General features: G+C 50.9%; 1 protein-coding gene across 2 annotated transcripts in view; it reads left to right on the forward strand.

Moving 5' to 3' along the window:
* The window catches only part of EFHB (EF-hand domain family member B), a 250,589-nt gene that overhangs the window by 163,420 nt on the left and 66,956 nt on the right, over window positions 1-20,213 (forward strand). For both annotated transcript variants that reach the window (XM_078663999.1, XM_078664000.1), the window contains one exon: window positions 147-214. In XM_078663999.1, coding sequence (XP_078520125.1) covers window positions 147-214 — 68 coding nt within the window. The remainder of the gene's footprint in view (window positions 1-146; window positions 215-20,213) is intronic.

Raw genomic sequence — 20,213 nt, forward strand, 5'->3', positions numbered from 1 at the left:
GCCTTGAGCCTCATGGAGGTTGTATTGTGAAGACTGAATAGATTCTTCTCTTCCTGAGTGGTTGAATGTCAGAGTAGCGCCTTGAGCCTCGCGGACGTTGTACTGTGAAGACTGAAAATATTGATACTTCTCTTCTTCCTTTCCAGCATTGCAGAGACAATGAACGTGCCCCCGGATCACACCTTTGGTGTGCTTCATCGGCCTGACGAGTATGGTAAGGATTCCTATGTTATTTTATTTTACTTTATTTTTTCAGTACATATTTTCCTTGTATTGTGTACAGTATGCCCTGCATTAAACACATTTGCTACCTGTATCCTTTCAAACATTTACAGCTAGATTCATCAAGACGAAAACGGCTCGCAAAGGGCCAGATTCTGAGAATCTGGCCCTTTGCGAGTGCAATTTTTGCATTTGGGATTCATCATCCCAAATGCAAAAGTCGCTAATTGCGAAATCGCATATTTGCGAGGAATTGCATATAAGGAATCTCTATTTGAGATTCCTTAAATGCAATTCATTAACCATTTTCTAATAGCGAATTCGCTATTTCTGGCCGCTATTTACCACGAAGTCAGACTTCGTGGTAAATAACGAAAACTCAGAAAAATGCACTTTAGTGCATTTTTTTTTCTGAGTGGCATGTTACACACACACACATGTCCTTTGGACATGTGTGTGCGCAACATCTGGCTACATTTGCTTTTCAGGGGTGCTACAGGGTGTCCTTTGGACACCCCTGGCCCCCTTGAAATCGCATCCTTATTTGCGATTAGCAAATTGCTAATCGCAAATAAGGAATAACTCCCCATTCATTCCTATGGGCCTTTAGGCACATAGGAATGAATGGGGAGTTATTCCTTATTTGCGATTAGCAATTTGCTAATCGCAAATAAGGAAGATGTAGGAATCGCAATATTTTTTGCAATTCCTACATGAATCCCGTTTTGCAAGTCCTTAATAGCGATTCCCTATGAATCGCTATTACAGACTCGCAAAATGGGACTTTGATGAATCTAGGTGTTAGCCCATTTGACGGCGGTATACGAGCTGTGGCGTAGTAAGAGGGACATGGGTTATGAAGGAAATTGCAAGGTGCTCCCTGCCCACAGGATGGATAGTAAAAGACAATCATAATAGTGTCAGCTCTGTGCCGCATTGTGGTTACACAAGCTGCACTAATGATAGCCATACCCCTTTCCCTAGCCTGCTCTGGGAGCATTAGAAGCTGCGCTAATGATAGCTGTGCCCCTGTACCTCAAGCCTGCTCTGGGAGCATTAGAAGCTGTGCTAATGATCGCTGTGCCCCTGTACCCTAGCCTGCTCTGTGAGCATGTGAAGCTGCGCTAATGATAGCTGTGCCCCTGTACCTCAAGCCTGCTCTGGGAGCATTAGAAGCTGCGCTAATGATTGCTGTGCCCCTGTACCCTAGCCTGCTCTATGAGCATGTGAAGCTGCGCTAATGATAGCTGTGCACCGGTACCCTAGCCTGCTCTACAAGCATTAGAAGCTGCGCTAATGATTGCTGTGCCCCTGTACCCTAGCCTGCTCTATGAGCATGTGAAGATGCGCTAATGATAGCTGTGCCCCTGTACCCTAGCCTGCTCTATGAGCATGTGAAGCTGCGCTAATGATAGCTGTGCCCCGCCTAGCCTGTATCTAGGAGCATGTGAGGCTGTGCTAATGATAGCTGTGCCCCTGTACCCTAGCCTGCTCTATGAGCATGTGAAGCTGCGCTAATGATAGCTGTGCCCCGCCTAGCCTGTATCTAGGAGCATGTGAGGCTGTGCTAATGATAGCTGTGGACCTGTACACTAGCCTGCTCTATGAGCATGTGAAGCTGCGCTAATGATAGCTGTGCCCCGCCTAGCCTGTATCTAGGAGCATTAGAAGCTGTGCTAATGATAGCTGTGCCCCTGTACCTCAAGCCTGCTCTGGGAGCATTAGAAGCTGTGCTAATGATAGCTGTGCCCCTGTACCTCAAGCCTGCTCTGGGAGCATTAGAAGCTGTGCTAATGATAGCTGTGCCCCTGTACCCTAGCCTGCTCTGTGAGCATGTGAGGCTGTGCTAATGATAGCTGTGCCCCGCCTAGCCTGTATCTAGGAGCATTAGAAGCTGTGCTAATGATAGCTGTGCCCCTGTACCCTAGCCTGCTCTGTGAGCATATGAAGCTGCGCTAATGATAGCTGTGCCCCGCCTAGCCTGTATCTAGGAGCATTAGAACCTGTGCTAATGATTGCTGTGCCCCTGTACCCTAGCCTGCTCTATGAGCATGTGAAGCTGCGCTAATGATAGCTGTGCCCCTGTACCTCAAGCCTGCTCTGGGAGCATCAGAAGCTGTGCTAATGATAGCTGTGCCCCTGTACACTAGCCTGCTCTATGAGCATGTGAAGCTGCGCTAATGATAGCTGTGCCCCGCCTAGCCTGTATCTAGGAGCATTAGAACCTGTGCTAATGATTGCTGTGCCCCTGTACACTAGCCTGCTCTGGGAGCTTGTGAGGCTGTGCTAATGATAGCTGTGGACCTGTACCTCAAGCCTGCGCTGTATTAGAAGCTGCGCTAACCATAGCTGGGCCTCTGTTTCCTGCCTGCTCTATGAGCATGTGAAGCTGCGCTAATGATAGCTGTGCCCCTGTACCTCAAGCCTGCTCTGGGAGCATCAGAAGCTGTGCTAATGATAGCTGTGCCCTTGTACCCTAGCCTGCTCTGGGAGCATTAGAAGCTGTGCTAATGATAGCTGTGCCCCGCCTAGCCTGTATCTAGGAGCATGTGAGGCTGTGCTAATGATAGCTGTGCCCCTGTACCCTAGCCTGCTCTATGAGCATGTGAAGCTGCGCTAATGATAGCTGTGCCCCGCCTAGCCTGTATCTAGGAGCATTAGAACCTGTGCTAATGATTGCTGTGCCCCTGTACACTAGCCTGCTCTGGGAGCTTGTGAGGCTGTGCTAATGATAGCTGTGGACCTGTACCTCAAGCCTGCGCTGTATTAGAAGCTGCGCTAACCATAGCTGGGCCTCTGTTTCCTGCCTGCTCTATGAGCATGTGAAGCTGCGCTAATGATAGCTGTGCCCCTGTACCTCAAGCCTGCTCTGGGAGCATCAGAAGCTGTGCTAATGATAGCTGTGCCCTTGTACCCTAGCCTGCTCTGGGAGCATTAGAAGCTGTGCTAATGATAGCTGTGCCCTGCCTAGCCTGTATCTAGGAGCATTAGAAGCTGTGCTAATGATAGCTGTGCCCCTGTACACTAGCCTGCTCTGGGAGCTTGTGAGGCTGTGCTAATGATAGCTGTGGACCTGTACCTCAAGCCTGCGCTGTATTAGAAGCAGCGCTAACCATAGCTGTGCCCCTGTACCCTAGCCTGCTCTATGAGCATGTGAAGCTGCGCTAATGATAGCTGTGCCCCGCCTAGCCTGTATCTAGGAGCATTAGAAGCTGTGCTAATGATAGCTGTGCCCCTGTACCCTAGCCTGCTCTGTGAGCAAGTGAGGCTGTGCTAATGATAGCAGTGCCCCGCCTAGCCTGTATCTAGGAGCATTAGAAGCTGTGCTAATGATAGCTGTGCCCCTGTACCCTAGCCTGCTCTGTGAGCATGTGAAGCTGCGCTAATGATAGCTGTGCCCCGCCTAGCCTGTATCTAGGAGCATTAGAAGCTGTGCTAATGATAGCTGTGCCCCTGTACCCTAGCCTGCTCTATGAGCATGTGAAGCTGCGCTAATGATAGCTGTGCCCCGCCTAGCCTGTATCTAGGAGCATTAGAAGCTGTGCTAATGATAGCTGTGCCCCTGTACCCTAGCCTGCTCTGGGAGCATGTGAGGCTGTGCTAATGATAGCTGTGCCCCGCCTAGCCTGTATCTAGGAGCATTAGAAGCTGTGCTAATGATAGCTGTGCCCCTGTACCCTAGCCTGCTCTGTGAGCATGTGAAGCTGCGCTAATGATAGCTGTGCCCCGCCTAGCCTGTATCTAGGAGCATTAGAAGATGTGCTAATGATAGCTGTGCCCCTGTACCCTAGCCTGCTCTGTGAGCATATGAGGCTGTGCTAATGATAGCTGTGCCCCTGTACACTAGCCTGCTCTGGGAGCATTATAAGCTGCACTAATGATAGCTGTGCCCTGTACCCTAGCCTGCTCTATGAGCATGTGAAGCTGCGTTAATGATAGCTGTGTCCCTGTGCCCTCGCCTGCTCTGGGAGCATTAGAAGCTGCGCTAATGATAGCTTTGCCCTGTACCCCAAGCCTGCTCTAGGAGCATTAGAAGCTGCGCTAATGATAGCTGTGCCCCTGTACCTCAAGCCTGCTCTGGGAGCATCAGAAGCTGCGCTAATGATACCTGTAGCCCCGTACCCTAGCCTGCTCTGGGAGCATGTGAGGCTGTGCTAATGATAGCTGTGCCACTGTACCCTAGCCTGCTCTGGGAGCATTATAAGCTGCACTAATGATAGCTGTGCCCTGTACCCTAGCCTGCTCTATGAGCATGTGAAGCTGTGCTAATGATAGGTGTAACCCCCCTAGCCTGTATCTAGGAGCATTAGAAGCTGCGCTAATGATGGCTGTGTCCCTGTACCCCAAGTCTGCTCTGTGAGCATGTGAGGCTGTGCTAATGATAGGTGTAACCCCCCTAGCCTGTATCTAGGAGCATTAGAAGCTGCGCTAATGATGGCTGTGTCCCTGTACCCCAAGTCTGCTCTGTGAGCATGTGAGGCTGTGCTAATGATAGCCGTGCCCCTGTACCCCAATCCTGCTCTGGGAGCTTTAGAAGCTGCGCTAATGATAGCTGTGTCCCTGTGCCCTCGCCTGTTCTGGGAGCTTTAGAAGCTGTGCTAATCATAGGTGTGCCCCTGTACCCTAGCCTGCTCTGTGAGCATGTGAAGCTGTGCTAATGATAGCTGTGCCCCTGTACCCTATCCTGCCCTGGGAGCATGTGAGGCTGTGCTAATGATAGCCGTGCCCCTGTACCATAGCCTGCTCTAGGAGCATTAGAAGCCGTGCTAATGATAGCCGTGCCCCTGTACCCCAAGTCTGCTCTGGGAGCATTAGAAGCTGTGCTAATGATAGCCGTGCCCCTGTACCCCAAGCCTGCTCTAGGAGCATTAGAAGCTGCGCTAATGATAGCTGTGCCCCGCCTAGCCTGTATCTAGGAGCATTAGAAGCTGTGCTAATGATAGCTGTGCCCCTGTACACTAGCCTGCTCTGGGAGCATTAGAAGCTGCGCTAATGATAGCTTTGCCCTGTACCCTAGCCTGCTCTGTGGGCATGTGAAGCTGTGCTAATGATAGCTGTGCCCCTGTACACTAGCCTGCTCTGGGAGCATTAGAAGCTGCGCTAATGATAGCTGTGCCCCTGTACCCTAGCCTGCTCTGTGAGCATTAGAAGCTGCGCTAATGATAGCTGTGCCCCTGTACACTAGCCTGCTCTGGGAGCATTAGAAGCTGCGCTGATGATAGCTTTGCCCTGTACCCTAGCCTGCTCTGTGAGCATGTGAAGCTGTGCTAATAATAGCTGTGCCCCTGTACACTAGCCTGCTCTGGGAGCATTAGAAGCTGCGCTAATGATAGCTGTGCCCCTGTACCCTAGCCTGCTCTGTGAGCATGTGAAGCTGCGCTAATGATAACTGTGCCCCTGTACACTAGCCTGCTCTGGGGACATTAGAAGCTGCGCTAATGATAGCTTTGCCCTGTACCCCAAGCCTGCTCTAGGAGCATTAGAAGCTGCGCTAATGATAGCTGTGCCCCTGTACCTCAAGCCTGCTCTGGGAGCATCAGAAGCTGCGCTAATGATACCTGTAGCCCCGTACCCTAGCCTGCTCTGGGAGCATGTGAGGCTGTGCTAATGATAGCTGTGCCACTGTACCCTAGCCTGCTCTGGGAGCATTATAAGCTGCACTAATGATAGCTGTGCCCTGTACCCTAGCCTGCTCTATGAGCATGTGAAGCTGTGCTAATGATAGGTGTAACCCCCCTAGCCTGTATCTAGGAGCATTAGAAGCTGCGCTAATGATGGCTGTGTCCCTGTACCCCAAGTCTGCTCTGTGAGCATGTGAGGCTGTGCTAATGATAGGTGTAACCCCCCTAGCCTGTATCTAGGAGCATTAGAAGCTGCGCTAATGATGGCTGTGTCCCTGTACCCCAAGTCTGCTCTGTGAGCATGTGAGGCTGTGCTAATGATAGCCGTGCCCCTGTACCCCAATCCTGCTCTGGGAGCTTTAGAAGCTGCGCTAATGATAGCTGTGTCCCTGTGCCCTCGCCTGTTCTGGGAGCTTTAGAAGCTGTGCTAATCATAGGTGTGCCCCTGTACCCTAGCCTGCTCTGTGAGCATGTGAAGCTGTGCTAATGATAGCTGTGCCCCTGTACCCTATCCTGCTCTGGGAGCATGTGAGGCTGTGCTAATGATAGCCGTGCCCCTGTACCCTAGCCTGCTCTAGGAGCATTAGAAGCTGTGCTAATGATAGCCGTGCCCCTGTACCCCAAGTCTGCTCTGGGAGCATTAGAAGCTGTGCTAATGATAGCCGTGCCCCTGTACCCCAAGCCTGCTCTAGGAGCATTAGAAGCTGCGCTAATGATAGCTGTGCCCCGCCTAGCCTGTATCTAGGAGCATTAGAAGCTGTGCTAATGATAGCTGTGCCCCTGTACACTAGCCTGCTCTGGGAGCATTAGAAGCTGCGCTAATGATAGCTTTGCCCTGTACCCTAGCCTGCTCTGTGGGCATGTGAAGCTGTGCTAATGATAGCTGTGCCCCTGTACACTAGCCTGCTCTGGGAGCATTAGAAGCTGCGCTAATGATAGCTGTGCCCCTGTACCCTAGCCTGCTCTGTGAGCATTAGAAGCTGCGCTAATGATAGCTGTGCCCCTGTACACTAGCCTGCTCTGGGAGCATTAGAAGCTGCGCTAATGATAGCTTTGCCCTGTACCCTAGCCTGCTCTGTGAGCATGTGAAGCTGTGCTAATAATAGCTGTGCCCCTGTACACTAGCCTGCTCTGGGAGCATTAGAAGCTGCGCTAATGATAGCTGTGCCCCTGTACCCTAGCCTGCTCTGTGAGCATGTGAAGCTGCGCTAATGATAACTGTGCCCCTGTACACTAGCCTGCTCTGGGGACATTAGAAGCTGTGCTAATGATAGCTGTGCCCTGTACCCCAAGCCTGCTCTGGGAGCATGTGAGGCTGTGCTAATGATAGCCGTGCCCCTGTACCTCAAGCCTGCTCTGGGAGCATTAGAAGTTGCGCTAATGATAGCTGTGCCCTGTACCCTAGCCTGCTCTGGGAGCATGTGAGGCTGTGCTAATGATAGCCGTGCCCCTGTACCTCAAGCCTGCTCTGGGAGCATTAGAAGCTGCGCTAATGATAGCTGTGCCCCTGTACACTAGCCTGCTCTGGGAGCATGTGAGGCTGTGCTAATGATAGCTGTGCCCCGCCTAGCCTGTATCTAGGAGCATTAGAAGCTGCGCTAATGATAGCTGTGCCCCTCTACACTAGCCTGCTCTGGGAGCTTGTGAGGCTGTGCTAATGATAGCTGTGCCCCGCCTAGCCTGTATCTAGGAGCATTAGAACCTGTGCTAATGATTGCTGTGCCCCTGTACCCTAGCCTGCTCTATGAGCATGTGAAGCTGCGCTAATGATTGCTGTGCCCCTGTACCCTAGCCTGCTCTGGGAGCTTGTGAGGCTGTGCTAATGATAGCTGTGGACCTGTACACTAGCCTGCTCTGGGAGCATTAGAAGCTGTGCTAATGATAGCTGTGCCCTGTACCCTAGCCTGCTCTGTGAGCATGTGAAGCTGTGCTAATGATAGCTGTGCCCCTGTACACTAGCCTGCTCTGGGAGCATTAGAAGCTGCGCTAATGATAGCTGTGCCCCTGTACCCTAGCCTGCTCTGTGAGCATGTGAAGCTGTGCTAATGATAGCTGTGCCCCTGTACCCTAGCCTGCTCTGTGAGCATGTGAAGCTGTGCTAATGATAGCTGTGCCCCTGTACACTAGCCTGCTCTGGGAGCATTAGAAGTTGCGCTAATGATAGCTGTGCCCTGTACCCTAGCCTGCTTTGGGAGCATGTGGGGCTGTGCTAATGATAGCTGTGCCCCGCCTAGCCTGTATCTAGGAGCATTAGAAGCTGCGCTAATGATAGCTGTGCCCCCGTACATTAGCCTGCTCTGGGAGCATTAGAAGTTGCGCTAATGATAGCTGTGCCCTGTACCCTAGCCTGCTTTGGGAGCATGTGGGGCTGTGCTAATGATAGCCGTGCCCCTGTACCTCAAGCCTGCTCTGGGAGCATTAGAAGCTGCGCTAATGATAGCTGTGCCCCTGTACACTAGCCTGCTCTGGGAGCATGTGAGGCTGTGCTAATGATAGCTGTGCCCCGCCTAGCCTGTATCTAGGAGCATTAGAAGCTGCGCTAATGATAGCTGTGCCCCTGTACACTAGCCTGCTCTGGGAGCTTGTGAGGCTGTGCTAATGATAGCTGTGGACCTGTACCTCAAGCCTGCGCTGTATTAGAAGCTGCGCTAACCATAGCTGGGCCTCTGTTTCCTGCCTGATCTGGGAGCATGTGAGGCTGTGCTAATGATAGCTGTGCCCCTGTACCCTAGCCTGCGTTGGGAGCATTAGAAGCTTCACTAATGATATCTGTGCCCCTGTACCCTTGCTTGCTCTACTAGCATGTGAAGCTGCGCTAATAATAGCTTTGCCCCTGTGTGCCAACCTGCTCAGTGAGCATGTGAGACTGTGCTAACCATAGCTGTGCCCCTATGCGCCAGAATGCTGTGCGAATATTTGAAGTTGGCCAAATGATAGCTGTGCCCAAAGCACCATCCCACTCCGGGAGCATGTGAAGCTTCAGTAACAATAGCTGTGCCCCTGTGCCATACCCTGCCCTGTGAATATTTGCAGCTGGACTAATGATAGCCATGCCTCAATGTGCCAACCTGCTCTGAGAGCATTAGAAGCTGCGCTAATGATAGCTGTGCTCCTATGCGCCAGCCTGCTGTGCGAGCATTCGAAGCTGCCCAAATGATAGCTGTGCCCCAATGTGCCAACCCTCTCCGGGAGCATTTGAAGCTGCGAGAATGATATCTGTGCCCCTATGTGCCAACCTGCTCTGGGAGCATTTGAAGTTGCGCTAATGATAGCTGTGCCCCTGTACCCTAGCCTGCTCTACCTGTATGTGAAGCTGGGCTAATGATAGCTGTGCCCCTGTACCCTACACTTGTCTGGGAGCATTTGAAGCTGCAATAATGATATCTGTGCCCCTTTAAACTGTGCCTGCTCTGATAGCATTTACAGCTCTGCTAATGAGTGCTATGCCCCTGTGCACCAGCCTGGTCTGTAAGCATTTGAAGCTGCCCTATTAATGACTGTGCCCTGGTGCACAATCCCTCATAACAGCTCCCAGGTGCTCCATTTTTTAGTATTCCAGATGCAGTCCCACACCATGAGGCTCAAGCATCCTCTGTTATCAGTGGACTAGAAAGAAGCTCAGAGCATCAAGTCCACCTTCTCTTTCAACCAGCAGAGGGCACCAGTGCAGCACATTGCTAAGGTTCAGGTCAGCATCCTGTATACTAAGTAGCATAGCTGGACTGGGCACCGGAAACAGCCCTGGCAAAAATATTCCAACCAGCCTCATGGCTATCTCTCTCTCTCTCTCTCTCTCTCTCTCTCTCTCTCTCTCTCTCTCTCTCCACCTCCTCTCTCCCTCTCTCTCCCTCTCTCTCGCCTTCTCTCTCTCACTCTCTCTCCATCCCTCTCTCTCTCTCTCTCTCTCTCTCTCTCTCTCTCTCTCTCTCTCTCTCTCTCTCTCTCTCTCTCTCTCTCTCTCCACCTCCTCTCTCCACCTCCTCTCTCCCTCTCTCTCCCTCTCTCTCGCCTTCTCTCTCTCACTCTCTCTCCATCCCTCTCCCTCTCTCTCTCTCTCCATCCCTCTCCCTCTCTCTCTCTCTCTCCCTTTCCCCCTCTCTCCCTTCTTTATGCCCCTTCTCTTTCTCACTCTCTCTCCATCCCTCTCTCTCTCCCTCTCCCCCTCTCTCCCTTCTTTTTGCCCCATCTGAACCTGCTGAAATAAACCATTGGGAGCGGGAGAGTCTTCTTGAAGGCCCAGCAGTGGCCCTGGGATGACAAAATCTGGCCTCACTGGCTACTGACCCCTAGGAAAAATTACCCGATGGGTTAAATGCCACTCCAGCCCTGTTAGGTTTTAAGGTACCACTATATTTGCCTAAATATCGCCTGTCAAAAATATTGTGTCCTAAATATTGTTTACAAAAATATTGCTATGGTAAGGTTAATAAAGGTAAATTAATATTGCCACATTAAGGTTAATAAAGGTACATTTTAATAAAGGTAAATGTACATGCATAGGAGCAATATTTTTATAAACTATATTTAGACTCATGTTATGTAAGACAATATTTTTGTACTTGATATTATGTCATGCAACCATAGTACGCTACCGTCAAGGAGGACGCAGCTTGAACTTTAGGCTGGTCCATCACGGGTAGCTGGCCCATCATAGGTAGCTGATCCATCACAATTAGCTGGTCCATCACAGGTAGCAGGTCCATCACAGGAAGTTGGTCCATCACAAGTAGCAGGTCCAGCACAGAAAGTTGGTCCATCACACATAGTTGGTCCATCGCATGTAGCTTTGTATTTAATAGGAATACATAGTAAACAGAAAACAATATCAACAGGTAAGAAAAAGAAATACAAATATTTTATATTAAAAATGGAATAAAATAAATACATATGATAATGTTAAATGCATATCATAAATAACTACAAATATTATTATAATTAAAATACAAAAACATTTTTCAATTAAATTAGGAATTTAATAAAAAAATTATTTATTAACAAAATAAATATTTTTATTTTATTTGCTTCCCACCCTATACCTCTACAAAACTCACAACCCAAACCTAAAACTTAACTAATTATTTAAACTATTAACATAAATATGTATTAATAAACTAATTAGCATTAATTAAAAGTAAATAGCTTAATTATAATTAATTTACTCCTACAATATACCCCCAAAACACACAACACGCTTCTAAAATGTAACTTAACAAAACATTAATTACCCAATTAACATAATTAATAATCAATGTAATAATTCATATCAAGTAAAAAATGTATTATTACTTATTTAAAATTAATTTACTTTCCACCATATACAACTACAAAATCCACAAATCACATCTAAAATGTATGTAAAAAAAATGTATAACACAAAATATTAATTACTTAGAATACATTTACTTCACACCCTGTACTCCTATAAACCCCACAACCTGCACCTAAAATAAAAAATAAAAAAGTAATTACACACTTAACATAATTAGTTATCAATGAAATAATTAATGTTAGTTAACAACAAATTATGAATATTTCAAATTAATTTACTTCCCGCCTGTACCCCTACAAATCCCACAACACGCACCTAAAATAAAAATAAAAACAATTAATTACACACTTAACATATTTAATTATCAATTAAATAAGTAATATTAATTACCAACTGTTGGACCTGCGATGGGCAAGCCCAGCACAAAGGGGGTAGCTTGGCTCAAGTGTCAAGGCAGTGAAGGCTGTAGTGCTAAGCCGGCTCTGACCCAATAATAACCCCCTGCACAGTCACACCAAAAAGAAGGACACCACACCACTGCTGTAGAAAAATACAATTCCTTTATATAAAAGTTCTCTGCTGTAAATAGGGATCAATTGGGGAAGCACATTCACATTTCATTTGTTACAGCACTCTGGGATTCAGGTTGAGAATAAATACAGTAAATAGGACTTCAGGAACACTGGTGTGGCATAAATATTAGGAATAGCTCTATCAATAAATAAAATGAATATCAGGTTTATATATCACCAATACATGGAATAACAAAGCCTGGTTCATTTAAATGCATAACCACATTTTCATTCTGGTATCGCTGCCACCAATTAAATAAATCAGGAAGTTTACATTTGCAAGATAAACCCACTTTGAAAAGGATAACAGTACTTGTGGAATAATGGGGAATGCATGCGGGCTTCTCTGGATTCACGGTGCACTGGGGACTCTTTTATGTTCACGCGGGGCCCATGCGCGTGTACCTAAAGACAAGGAAACACGGTAAATATGACATTTGGCCCTCCGCTGCCACCGGGGAAGGATGTCCGCTTGCCGGTGTGGTTTACTTGAGCCTACGGCAATATCGCAGGCACCAGGGTAGCACAGTTCGAAGTCAGTTGACTAACGAACGCCTGCAAGCGGGGTCACTCAGTCTCAGCGCTCGCTCAATCAACGCCGGTGCACAGTTCCTTGATAACTCGGCACCCCTCCAGGGGAAACGACCCACCTCACTACAGCTGCAATCGAATAGCGATTCAGTCGGGGCACAGCACTTCCTACGCCAGCATCAGGGTTCTCAGGGGCTTCACGGACCTCCCTCCGACTTCCTCATACGGGGCTGGTCCCGCCCACGGCAACAGTTTCCCGGGTCTCTGGGAAAGGGCAGGGACGCTAATCCCGCCCAATGAAGGCCGGCCTCCCCCCGCCCCGGCGCACCACCTCACCTTCGATCACTGCACAACCAGGAAGCGTGCACCGCCGGTGGGGCTCGGAGACGTCCGAGTCCCCCGCGATAGGCGCTATTCACGAAGGGGGCACTGTGGAAGGTCGCGACTCGCCTTTTCTTCACGACTTCGCCACCGGGTGGGGGCGGGGAGGCACATAAACTTGGCCACAGTCTTTTGGGGCAATGAGGCACTAGCTGGGCAGGCGCTGTAGGCGCAAGGTTACTGGAACACGCCTGACTGGAACGCCATTCAGGAATCAGGCTATTAACCCTTGCCACTCTACTGCCTGTGCTCTCAGCCACCTCAGGGGTCAGCAGGGCAGGTGTCACTCTGGTGTCAAGTCTGGAACCTGAATTACATCTAAAATGGCCGCCAGGGACTGGGCTTTATATAGCCAGTGCCCTGAGGTACTGGCACGAGCCAGAAGGTTCTAGAACCTTCCCTGGCTGTGTCAATGGCATGGCACTTTTGAGTTGTCTTTTGGTCACTCAGAGCCACCGAACTGGGGCTCTGGAGCAGCCATTTTGTGTACCTGAGGAAAGTTATGAAATTCCTGTCAGGAAAGCGCGCCAACCAGAAAGGGCGCCAAAACCTCAAAAGGTCAGGTTTCAAGGAGGCTCCAATGGGAGTCACTCACATGAGGGAAATATGTGTCCACCATTTTAAGGTTAAACACACACAGGTTGCCAACGTCAGTTTTCATGTCCACAGGTTTCGCCAGGCGCCTTGTACATAGGTGACAGAAACCTTGTGAGCAACTGGGTGTCAAGGAACACCTAGCCCCATGAAACAACACACAAAAAGGTCCTGGTAGACAAATAAAAACCGGCAAATTTTGGGAGGTTCAGGGGAACAAAAGAAATCATATTGGTGAGGGGACTCTCAGAAGCAGACGGGTCCAACACGCGTCCCCCCCAGCCGAAAGTGGGGAGAACTACCCAACCCCTTGGGAGTCCTCAACACTAAGTCGGAAATACCTGGAGAGACCGTCTGCATTGGCGTGGTCAACTCCGGGCGGATGTTCCACCCGAAAGTCCATTCCCTGTAGGGAGATAGACCACCTCAACAGTTTGGGGTTTCCCCCCTTCATCTGCATGAGCCAGCGAAGGGGTCGGTGGTCTGTCTGAACAAGGAAGTGTGAACCAAACAAGTATGGTCGCAGCTTCTTCAGTGCCCAGACCACCGCAAAGGCTTCCCGCTCAATGGTACTCCACCTCTGTTCCCGGGGAAGCAGTCTCCGTGACAAAAAGACCACGGGTTAATCCAGACCCTCTTCATTGAGTTGCGATAACACCGCCCCAATGCCAATATCGGATGCATCTGTCTGGACAATGAACTCTTTTGAAAAATCTGGAGCCTTCAGGACTGGAGCTTTACACAATGCTTGTTTCAGAGTGTCGAAGGCTCGCTGGCAAGCCTCCGTCCAGATGACTCTCCTGGGTTGCTTTTTGGCCATGAGTTCTGTAAGGGGTGCCACGATAGTGCCATACCCCTTGACGAACCGTCTGTAGTACCCTGTGAGGCCCAGGAAGGCTCGGACCTCAGTCTGGGTCTTGGGGGGTTTCCAGGCCATGATTGCCTCAATCTTCGCCTGAAGGGGCTGCACCGTTCCCCGGCCCACCAAGTGACCTAAGTACACTACCGACCCCTGTCCAATCTGACATTTGCTGGCCTTGATCGTCAAGCCAGCCCGTTCCAGGGCCTGGAGAACGGCTTGCAAGTGCTGCAAGTGATCCTCCCAACTGCTAATGAAGACAGCTATGTCATCCAAGTAAGCAGCAGAGAATGACTCCATCCCGGTGAGGATCGTGTTCACCAGCCGCTGGAAAGTGGCAGGAGCGTTCTTGAGCCCGAAAGGCATAACGCAGAACTGGTAGTGTCCATCAGGTGTGGAGAAGGCTGACCTTTCCTTGGCTCCATCAGTCATGGGAATCTGCCAGTACCCTGCAGTGAGGTCAATGGTACTGAGATATTGGGCAGCTCCCAACCGGTCAATCAATTCATCCGCCCGAGGGATCGGATGAGCATCGGTTTTCGTTACTGAATTGAGTCCTCGGTAATCCACACAGAATCGTAATTCTGGTGTGGTGCCAGGTGGGGCAGCTTTGGGTACCAAAACCACCGGGCTGGACCAAGGGCTGTTCGAAGGTTCGATGACTCCTAGCTCCAGCATCTTGGCTACCTCGCTTCGGATGCTGGCCTTCACCTTGTCAGACAGCCGGTAAGACTTTGACTTCACAGGTGGGCTGTCTCCTGTGTCCACGTCGTGGGTACACAGATGGGTCTTACCCGGGACAAGGGAGAACAGCGGAGCGAATGTCCCCAGGACCTGGCGACATTCCTCCTGCTGCTCAGGAGTCAGGGATGGTGAGAGTTTTACTCCCTCCTCTGACCCATCCTTTTCTTGAGACGCAAGGAGGTCGGGGAGAGGCTCTGTGTCCTCTTCCTCCGATCCGTCAGTCACATTACCAACATGACTTCGGGCCTCTCGAAGTAGGGCTTGAGGCGATTGGCATGTAACACCCGATGCGGATGCCGAGGGGTCCTTACGTCCACCAGATAGGTAGACTTGCCCATCTTCTCCAATACTCATAGGGGCCTGTCCAACGGTCCTGGAGAGCACTCAGCTCCCCCGGCTCCATCACCCACACCTTCTGTCCAGGCTCCAACTCCACTGGGTGAGCATTGTGGTCATACCACGCTTTCATAACTGCTTGACTGGCTTCCAAGTTGTCAGAAGCTTGCTTCCACAACTTAGCCATTTGGCTTCGGAAGGCCAGCATGTAGCTCACCACATCCTGGGGAACTTTCCAGGGAGACTTTTCCCAGGAGTCCCTCACCAGGCTGAGAGGTCCACGTACAGGGTGCCCGTACAAAAGCTCGAAGGGGCTGAAGCCCACTCCCTTCTGTGGCACTTCCCTGTAGGAAAAGAGCAAACAGGGTAGGAGGACGTCCCATTTCCTCTGCAGGCTTTCGGGTAGACTTCTGATCATACCCTTCAAGGTTTGGTTGAACCTTTCCACAAGACCATTGGTCTGTGGGTGATAAGGAGTGGTGAACCGGTAGGTCACTCCAAACTCCTTCCACATTGCCCGCATATATGCTGACATGAAGTTGGTCCCCCTGTCAGACACAACTTCTTTGGGGAATCCCACTCGGGTAAAGATCCCCATCAGGGCCTTCGCCACTACCGGTGCAGTAATGGTTCTCAGAGGGACTGCCTCTGGATACCTTTTGGCGTGATCCACCAGTACCAGGATAAACCTGTGACCGGATGATGTCGGTGGATCTAGGGGCCCAGCAATGTCGATGCCCACCCTTTCAAAGGGGGTGCCAACGACGGGAAGTGGTTCCAGGGGAGCCTTCAGCTTCGTCCCTGTTTTCCCACTGGCTTGGAATGACACACACGACCGACAGTATGTATCGGACGCCACCCTCATTCGAGGCCAATAAAAGTGGGGGACAAGCCGGGCAAAGGTTTTGTCCTGACCCAAGTGTCCTGCCAAGGGAATCTCATGAGCTAACTCTAATAGGAAGGCTCGGTAACACTGTGGGACTACCAGGGCCCGTGACAACCTGTGCACTGGCGCCCTGGGTTCACTGTAGAGGAGACCATCCTCCCAGTAAACACGATAGTTCCCAGACTCGTTACCTGCTGCCTGGGCTTCAGCCTGTTGCCTCAGACCCTCGAGGGTGGGACATTCCCTCTGTCCCTTGCTTAGCTCCTCCCTGGATGGTCCTCCCTCCACTCGCCACTCAGCGGGGATAGACAGATCCTCCAACGGAACCATGTCCACCTCCGCGGACTCCGGGTCCACCTCCACAGGTGGCCTATCTGTCGCACGGGGCACGGACATCGAGGCAGGCTCTTCCTGTCCTCGAGATGCTCCCTCATCAGCAGCTGGGTGGGCCATTGTTCCAGGCTCCAACCCACGCGACTTCTCCTCCTGAGCAGCCGCAGACCTGGTACTCACACAGGCCCAATCAGGTGTACCCAGCATCTCAGTGTGAGTCCGGTATTCCACCTCCTTCCAAGCATTGTGCTCCATATCATTACCCAGCAGACAATCGACTGGCACGGCGGGGCTTACGGCAACTCGAAGTGAACCTGCAACCCCTCCCCACTCAAAGGGAACCTCGGCCACAGGATAGTGGCCCATTCTGCCGTCAGCCATCGCGGCTGGATGAAGTACGCCTGGAATCACCTGCTCTGAAGACACCAGATGACTCCTTACCATAGTCATACTGGCTCCTGTATCTCTCAGAGCTTCCCCTCTATGGCCATTGATGGTGACCCATTGCCCATACTTGGTAGTATTTGAGGGCACCTGGATCTTTGGAACCATCTCCCGATCACCCAGGGACACTAAGGTGACTCCCGCCCACTCCCTCCCCTTAACTATGGGTTTCCCCTACCCGAGCGCTACACTAGCGACTCCCGGGGCCTTTCCTCCAGTGGGAGGGGGTGGTCTCTTTGGGCATTTCACGTCTCCCTTATAAAGTCCAATACCACCGTACTCAAAGCAATGGACAACCCTTGGCTGCTGACTCTGGCCAGGATTAGGGTTCTTCTGCGGGTTAGCCTTAGAGTTGGAAAATAAACTTTTCCCCTTAAAGTTATTTTGGGGGCCTTTGGAGAACTCCTGTTTCTTGTTATCTCCCCCCTCTTTCTTCTGGGGAGCGCCCTGTCCGGACTTCTGAGAATCTCCTCCCGTCCCCTTCGTGGACACTCGGGTACTCGCCCAAATGTCCGCCTCCTCAGCAAGCTTACGGGGGCAAGTAAGTTTGCTGTCTACCAGGTGTTGCTTCAGCTCGGGAAGACATTTCTCGAGTAGATGTTCCTTGAGTATTAGGTCGTACAACCCTCGATAGTCCTCCACCTCATTACCTTGGACCCACCCATCCAGGGCTTTCTTGGCAAAATCCAGGAAGTCAACCCAATTCTGTGAGCTCAGTTTGTGGCTGCCCTTAAACCTTTGCCGGTATTTCTCGGGGGTCAACCCAAACTTCCTGATGAGCGCCACCTTCATGGCAGGGTAGTTTACCTGTTCCTCCCGAGCTAGGGCCAATAGTGCATCCCTACCTGTCGGAGGCATGTACCGGTATTATCCACCACCCCAATGCTTCTCATGGATCCCATGGGCTCTTAAGGAGACCTCATAGGCTGCCAGCCACTTGGCTATGTCGTCTCCAGCGGTATAACTGGCAACTACGTCCTTGGGTAAATGGGGCCTGGGCTCCCTGGCAAATTCCTTTGACTCGACACCCTCCGGAGTGATATTGTGGGCCTGGAGGTCGAGTTCTCGTAGCTTGAACTCGTGTTCCATCCTCCTCCCCTCCCTCCTTTCTTCCATCTCCATTTTTGCTATTTCCCACCTTAACTGTCTTTCCTCTCTCTCGTGTCGGCTAACTCGGTCTCTGACAACCCTCTCGATGACACACTGCTGCCCTCCCGTGAGGTTACCTTAGGGCTGATTGACATTTCACCCACCCCCGGGAGACATTCCGCAGTCCCATCAATGATAGTACCTCTGTCTGACTCCTCCTCCTCCACCGTTCCCTCCGTGTGCGCTTCCACCCAGGCTCGCAGACTAGTACGGAGCTCCTCTCTTTTGGCCCCTCGCCTAACGAACACTCCCCTTTCCTGACAGAAATCCTTGAGCTGTGCCACAGTATAGGTCTCCAGCTCTGACATTTCGAATTCCATCTTGCCAGTGAAAAGTGTGGAGAACCACCCCGAAGTAGGTTACCAGGATAGGAACTCTGAGGGTCACCTCCACCCACCTTCAGGAAAGAATTTAGAAAAAGCAAAATGTTGAATTCGAGGGCCGCTAGGAGAAAACTCCGGGTGTGTACCTGTGACGCACACTGAATTATTATGGGGTACAGAACAAGCACGGCTCGCAATCCCACCCGCTGAGCACCAATTTTATGTTGGACCTGCGATGGGCAAGCCCAGCACAAAGGGGGTAGCTTGGCTCAAGTGTCAAGGCAGTGAAGGCTGTAGTGCTAAGCCGGCTCTGACCCAATAATAACCCCCTGCACAGTCACACCAAAAAGAAGGACACCACACCACTGCTGTAGAAAAATACGATTCCTTTATATAAAAGTTCTCTGCTGTAAATAGGGATCAATTGGGGAAGCACATTCACATTTCATTTGTTACAGCACTCTGGGATTCAGGTTGAGAATAAATACAGTAAATAGGACTTCAGGAACACTGGTGTTGCATAAATATTAGGAATAGCTCTATCAATAAATAAAATGAATATCAGGTTTATATATCACCAATACATGGAATAACAAAGCCTGGTTCATTTAAATGCATAACCACATTTTCATTCTGGTATCGCTGCCACCAATTAAATAAATCAGGAAGTTTACATTTGCAAGATAAACCCACTTTGAAAAGGATAACAGTACTTGTGGAATCATGGGGAATGCATGCGGGCTTCTCTGGATTCACGGTGCACTGGGGACTCTTTTATGTTCACGCGGGGCCCATGCGCGTGTACCTAAAGACAAGGAAACACGGTAAATATGACATTTGGCCCTCCGCTGCCACCGGGGAATGATGTCCACTTGCCGGTGTGGTTTACTTGAGCCTACGGCAATATTGCAGGCACCAGGGTGGCACAGTTCGAAGTCAGTAGACAAACGAACGGCTGCCAGCGGGGTCACTCAGTCTCAGCGCTCGCTCAAATCAACGCTGGTGCACAGTTCCTTGATAACGCGGCACCACTCCAGGGGAAACGACCCACCTCACTACGGCTGCAATCGAATAGCGATTCAGTCGGGGCACAGCACTTCCTACGCCAGCATCAGGGTTCTCAGGGGCTTCACGGACCTCCCTCCGACTTCCTCATACGGGGGCTGGTCCCGCCCACGGCAACAGTTTCCCGGGTCTCTGGGAAAGGGCAGGGACGCTAATCCCGCCCAATGAAGGCCGGCCTCTCCCCGCCCCGGCGCACCACCTCACCTTCGATCACTGCACAACCAGGAAGCGCGCAACGCCGGTGGGGCTCGGAGACGTCCGAGTCCCCCGCGATAGGCGCTATTCACGAAGGGGGCACTGTGGAAGGTCGCGACTCGCCTTTTCTTCACGACTTCGCCACCGGGGGGGCGGGGAGGCACATAAACTTGGCCACAGTCTTTTGGGGCAATGAGGCACTAGCTGGGCAGGCGCTGTAGGCGCAAGGTTACTGGAACACGCCTGACTGGAACGCCAGTCAGGAATCAGGCTATTAACCCTTGCCACTCTACTGCCTGTGCTCTCAGCCACCTCAGGGGTCAGCGGGCAGGTGTCACTCTGGTGTCAAGTCTGGAACCTGAATTACATCTAAAATGGCCGCCAGGGACTGGGCTTTATATAGCCAGTGCCCTGAGGTACTGGCACGAGCCAGAAGGTTCTAGAACCTTCCCTGGCTGTGTCAATGGCATGGCACTTTTGAGGTGTCTTTTGGTCACTCAGAGCCACCGTACTGGGGCTCTGGAGCAGCCATTTTGTGTACCTGAGGAAAGTTATGAAATTCCTGTCAGGAAAGCGCGCCAACCAGAAAGGGCGCCAAAACCTCAAAAGGTCAGGGTTCAAGGAGGCTCCAATGGGAGTCACTCACATGAGGGAAATATGTGTCCACCATTTTAAGGTTAAACACACAC

Source organism: Lissotriton helveticus, chromosome 10 (assembly GCF_964261635.1).
Source record: "Lissotriton helveticus chromosome 10, aLisHel1.1, whole genome shotgun sequence".
NCBI lineage: Eukaryota > Metazoa > Chordata > Amphibia > Caudata > Salamandridae > Lissotriton > Lissotriton helveticus.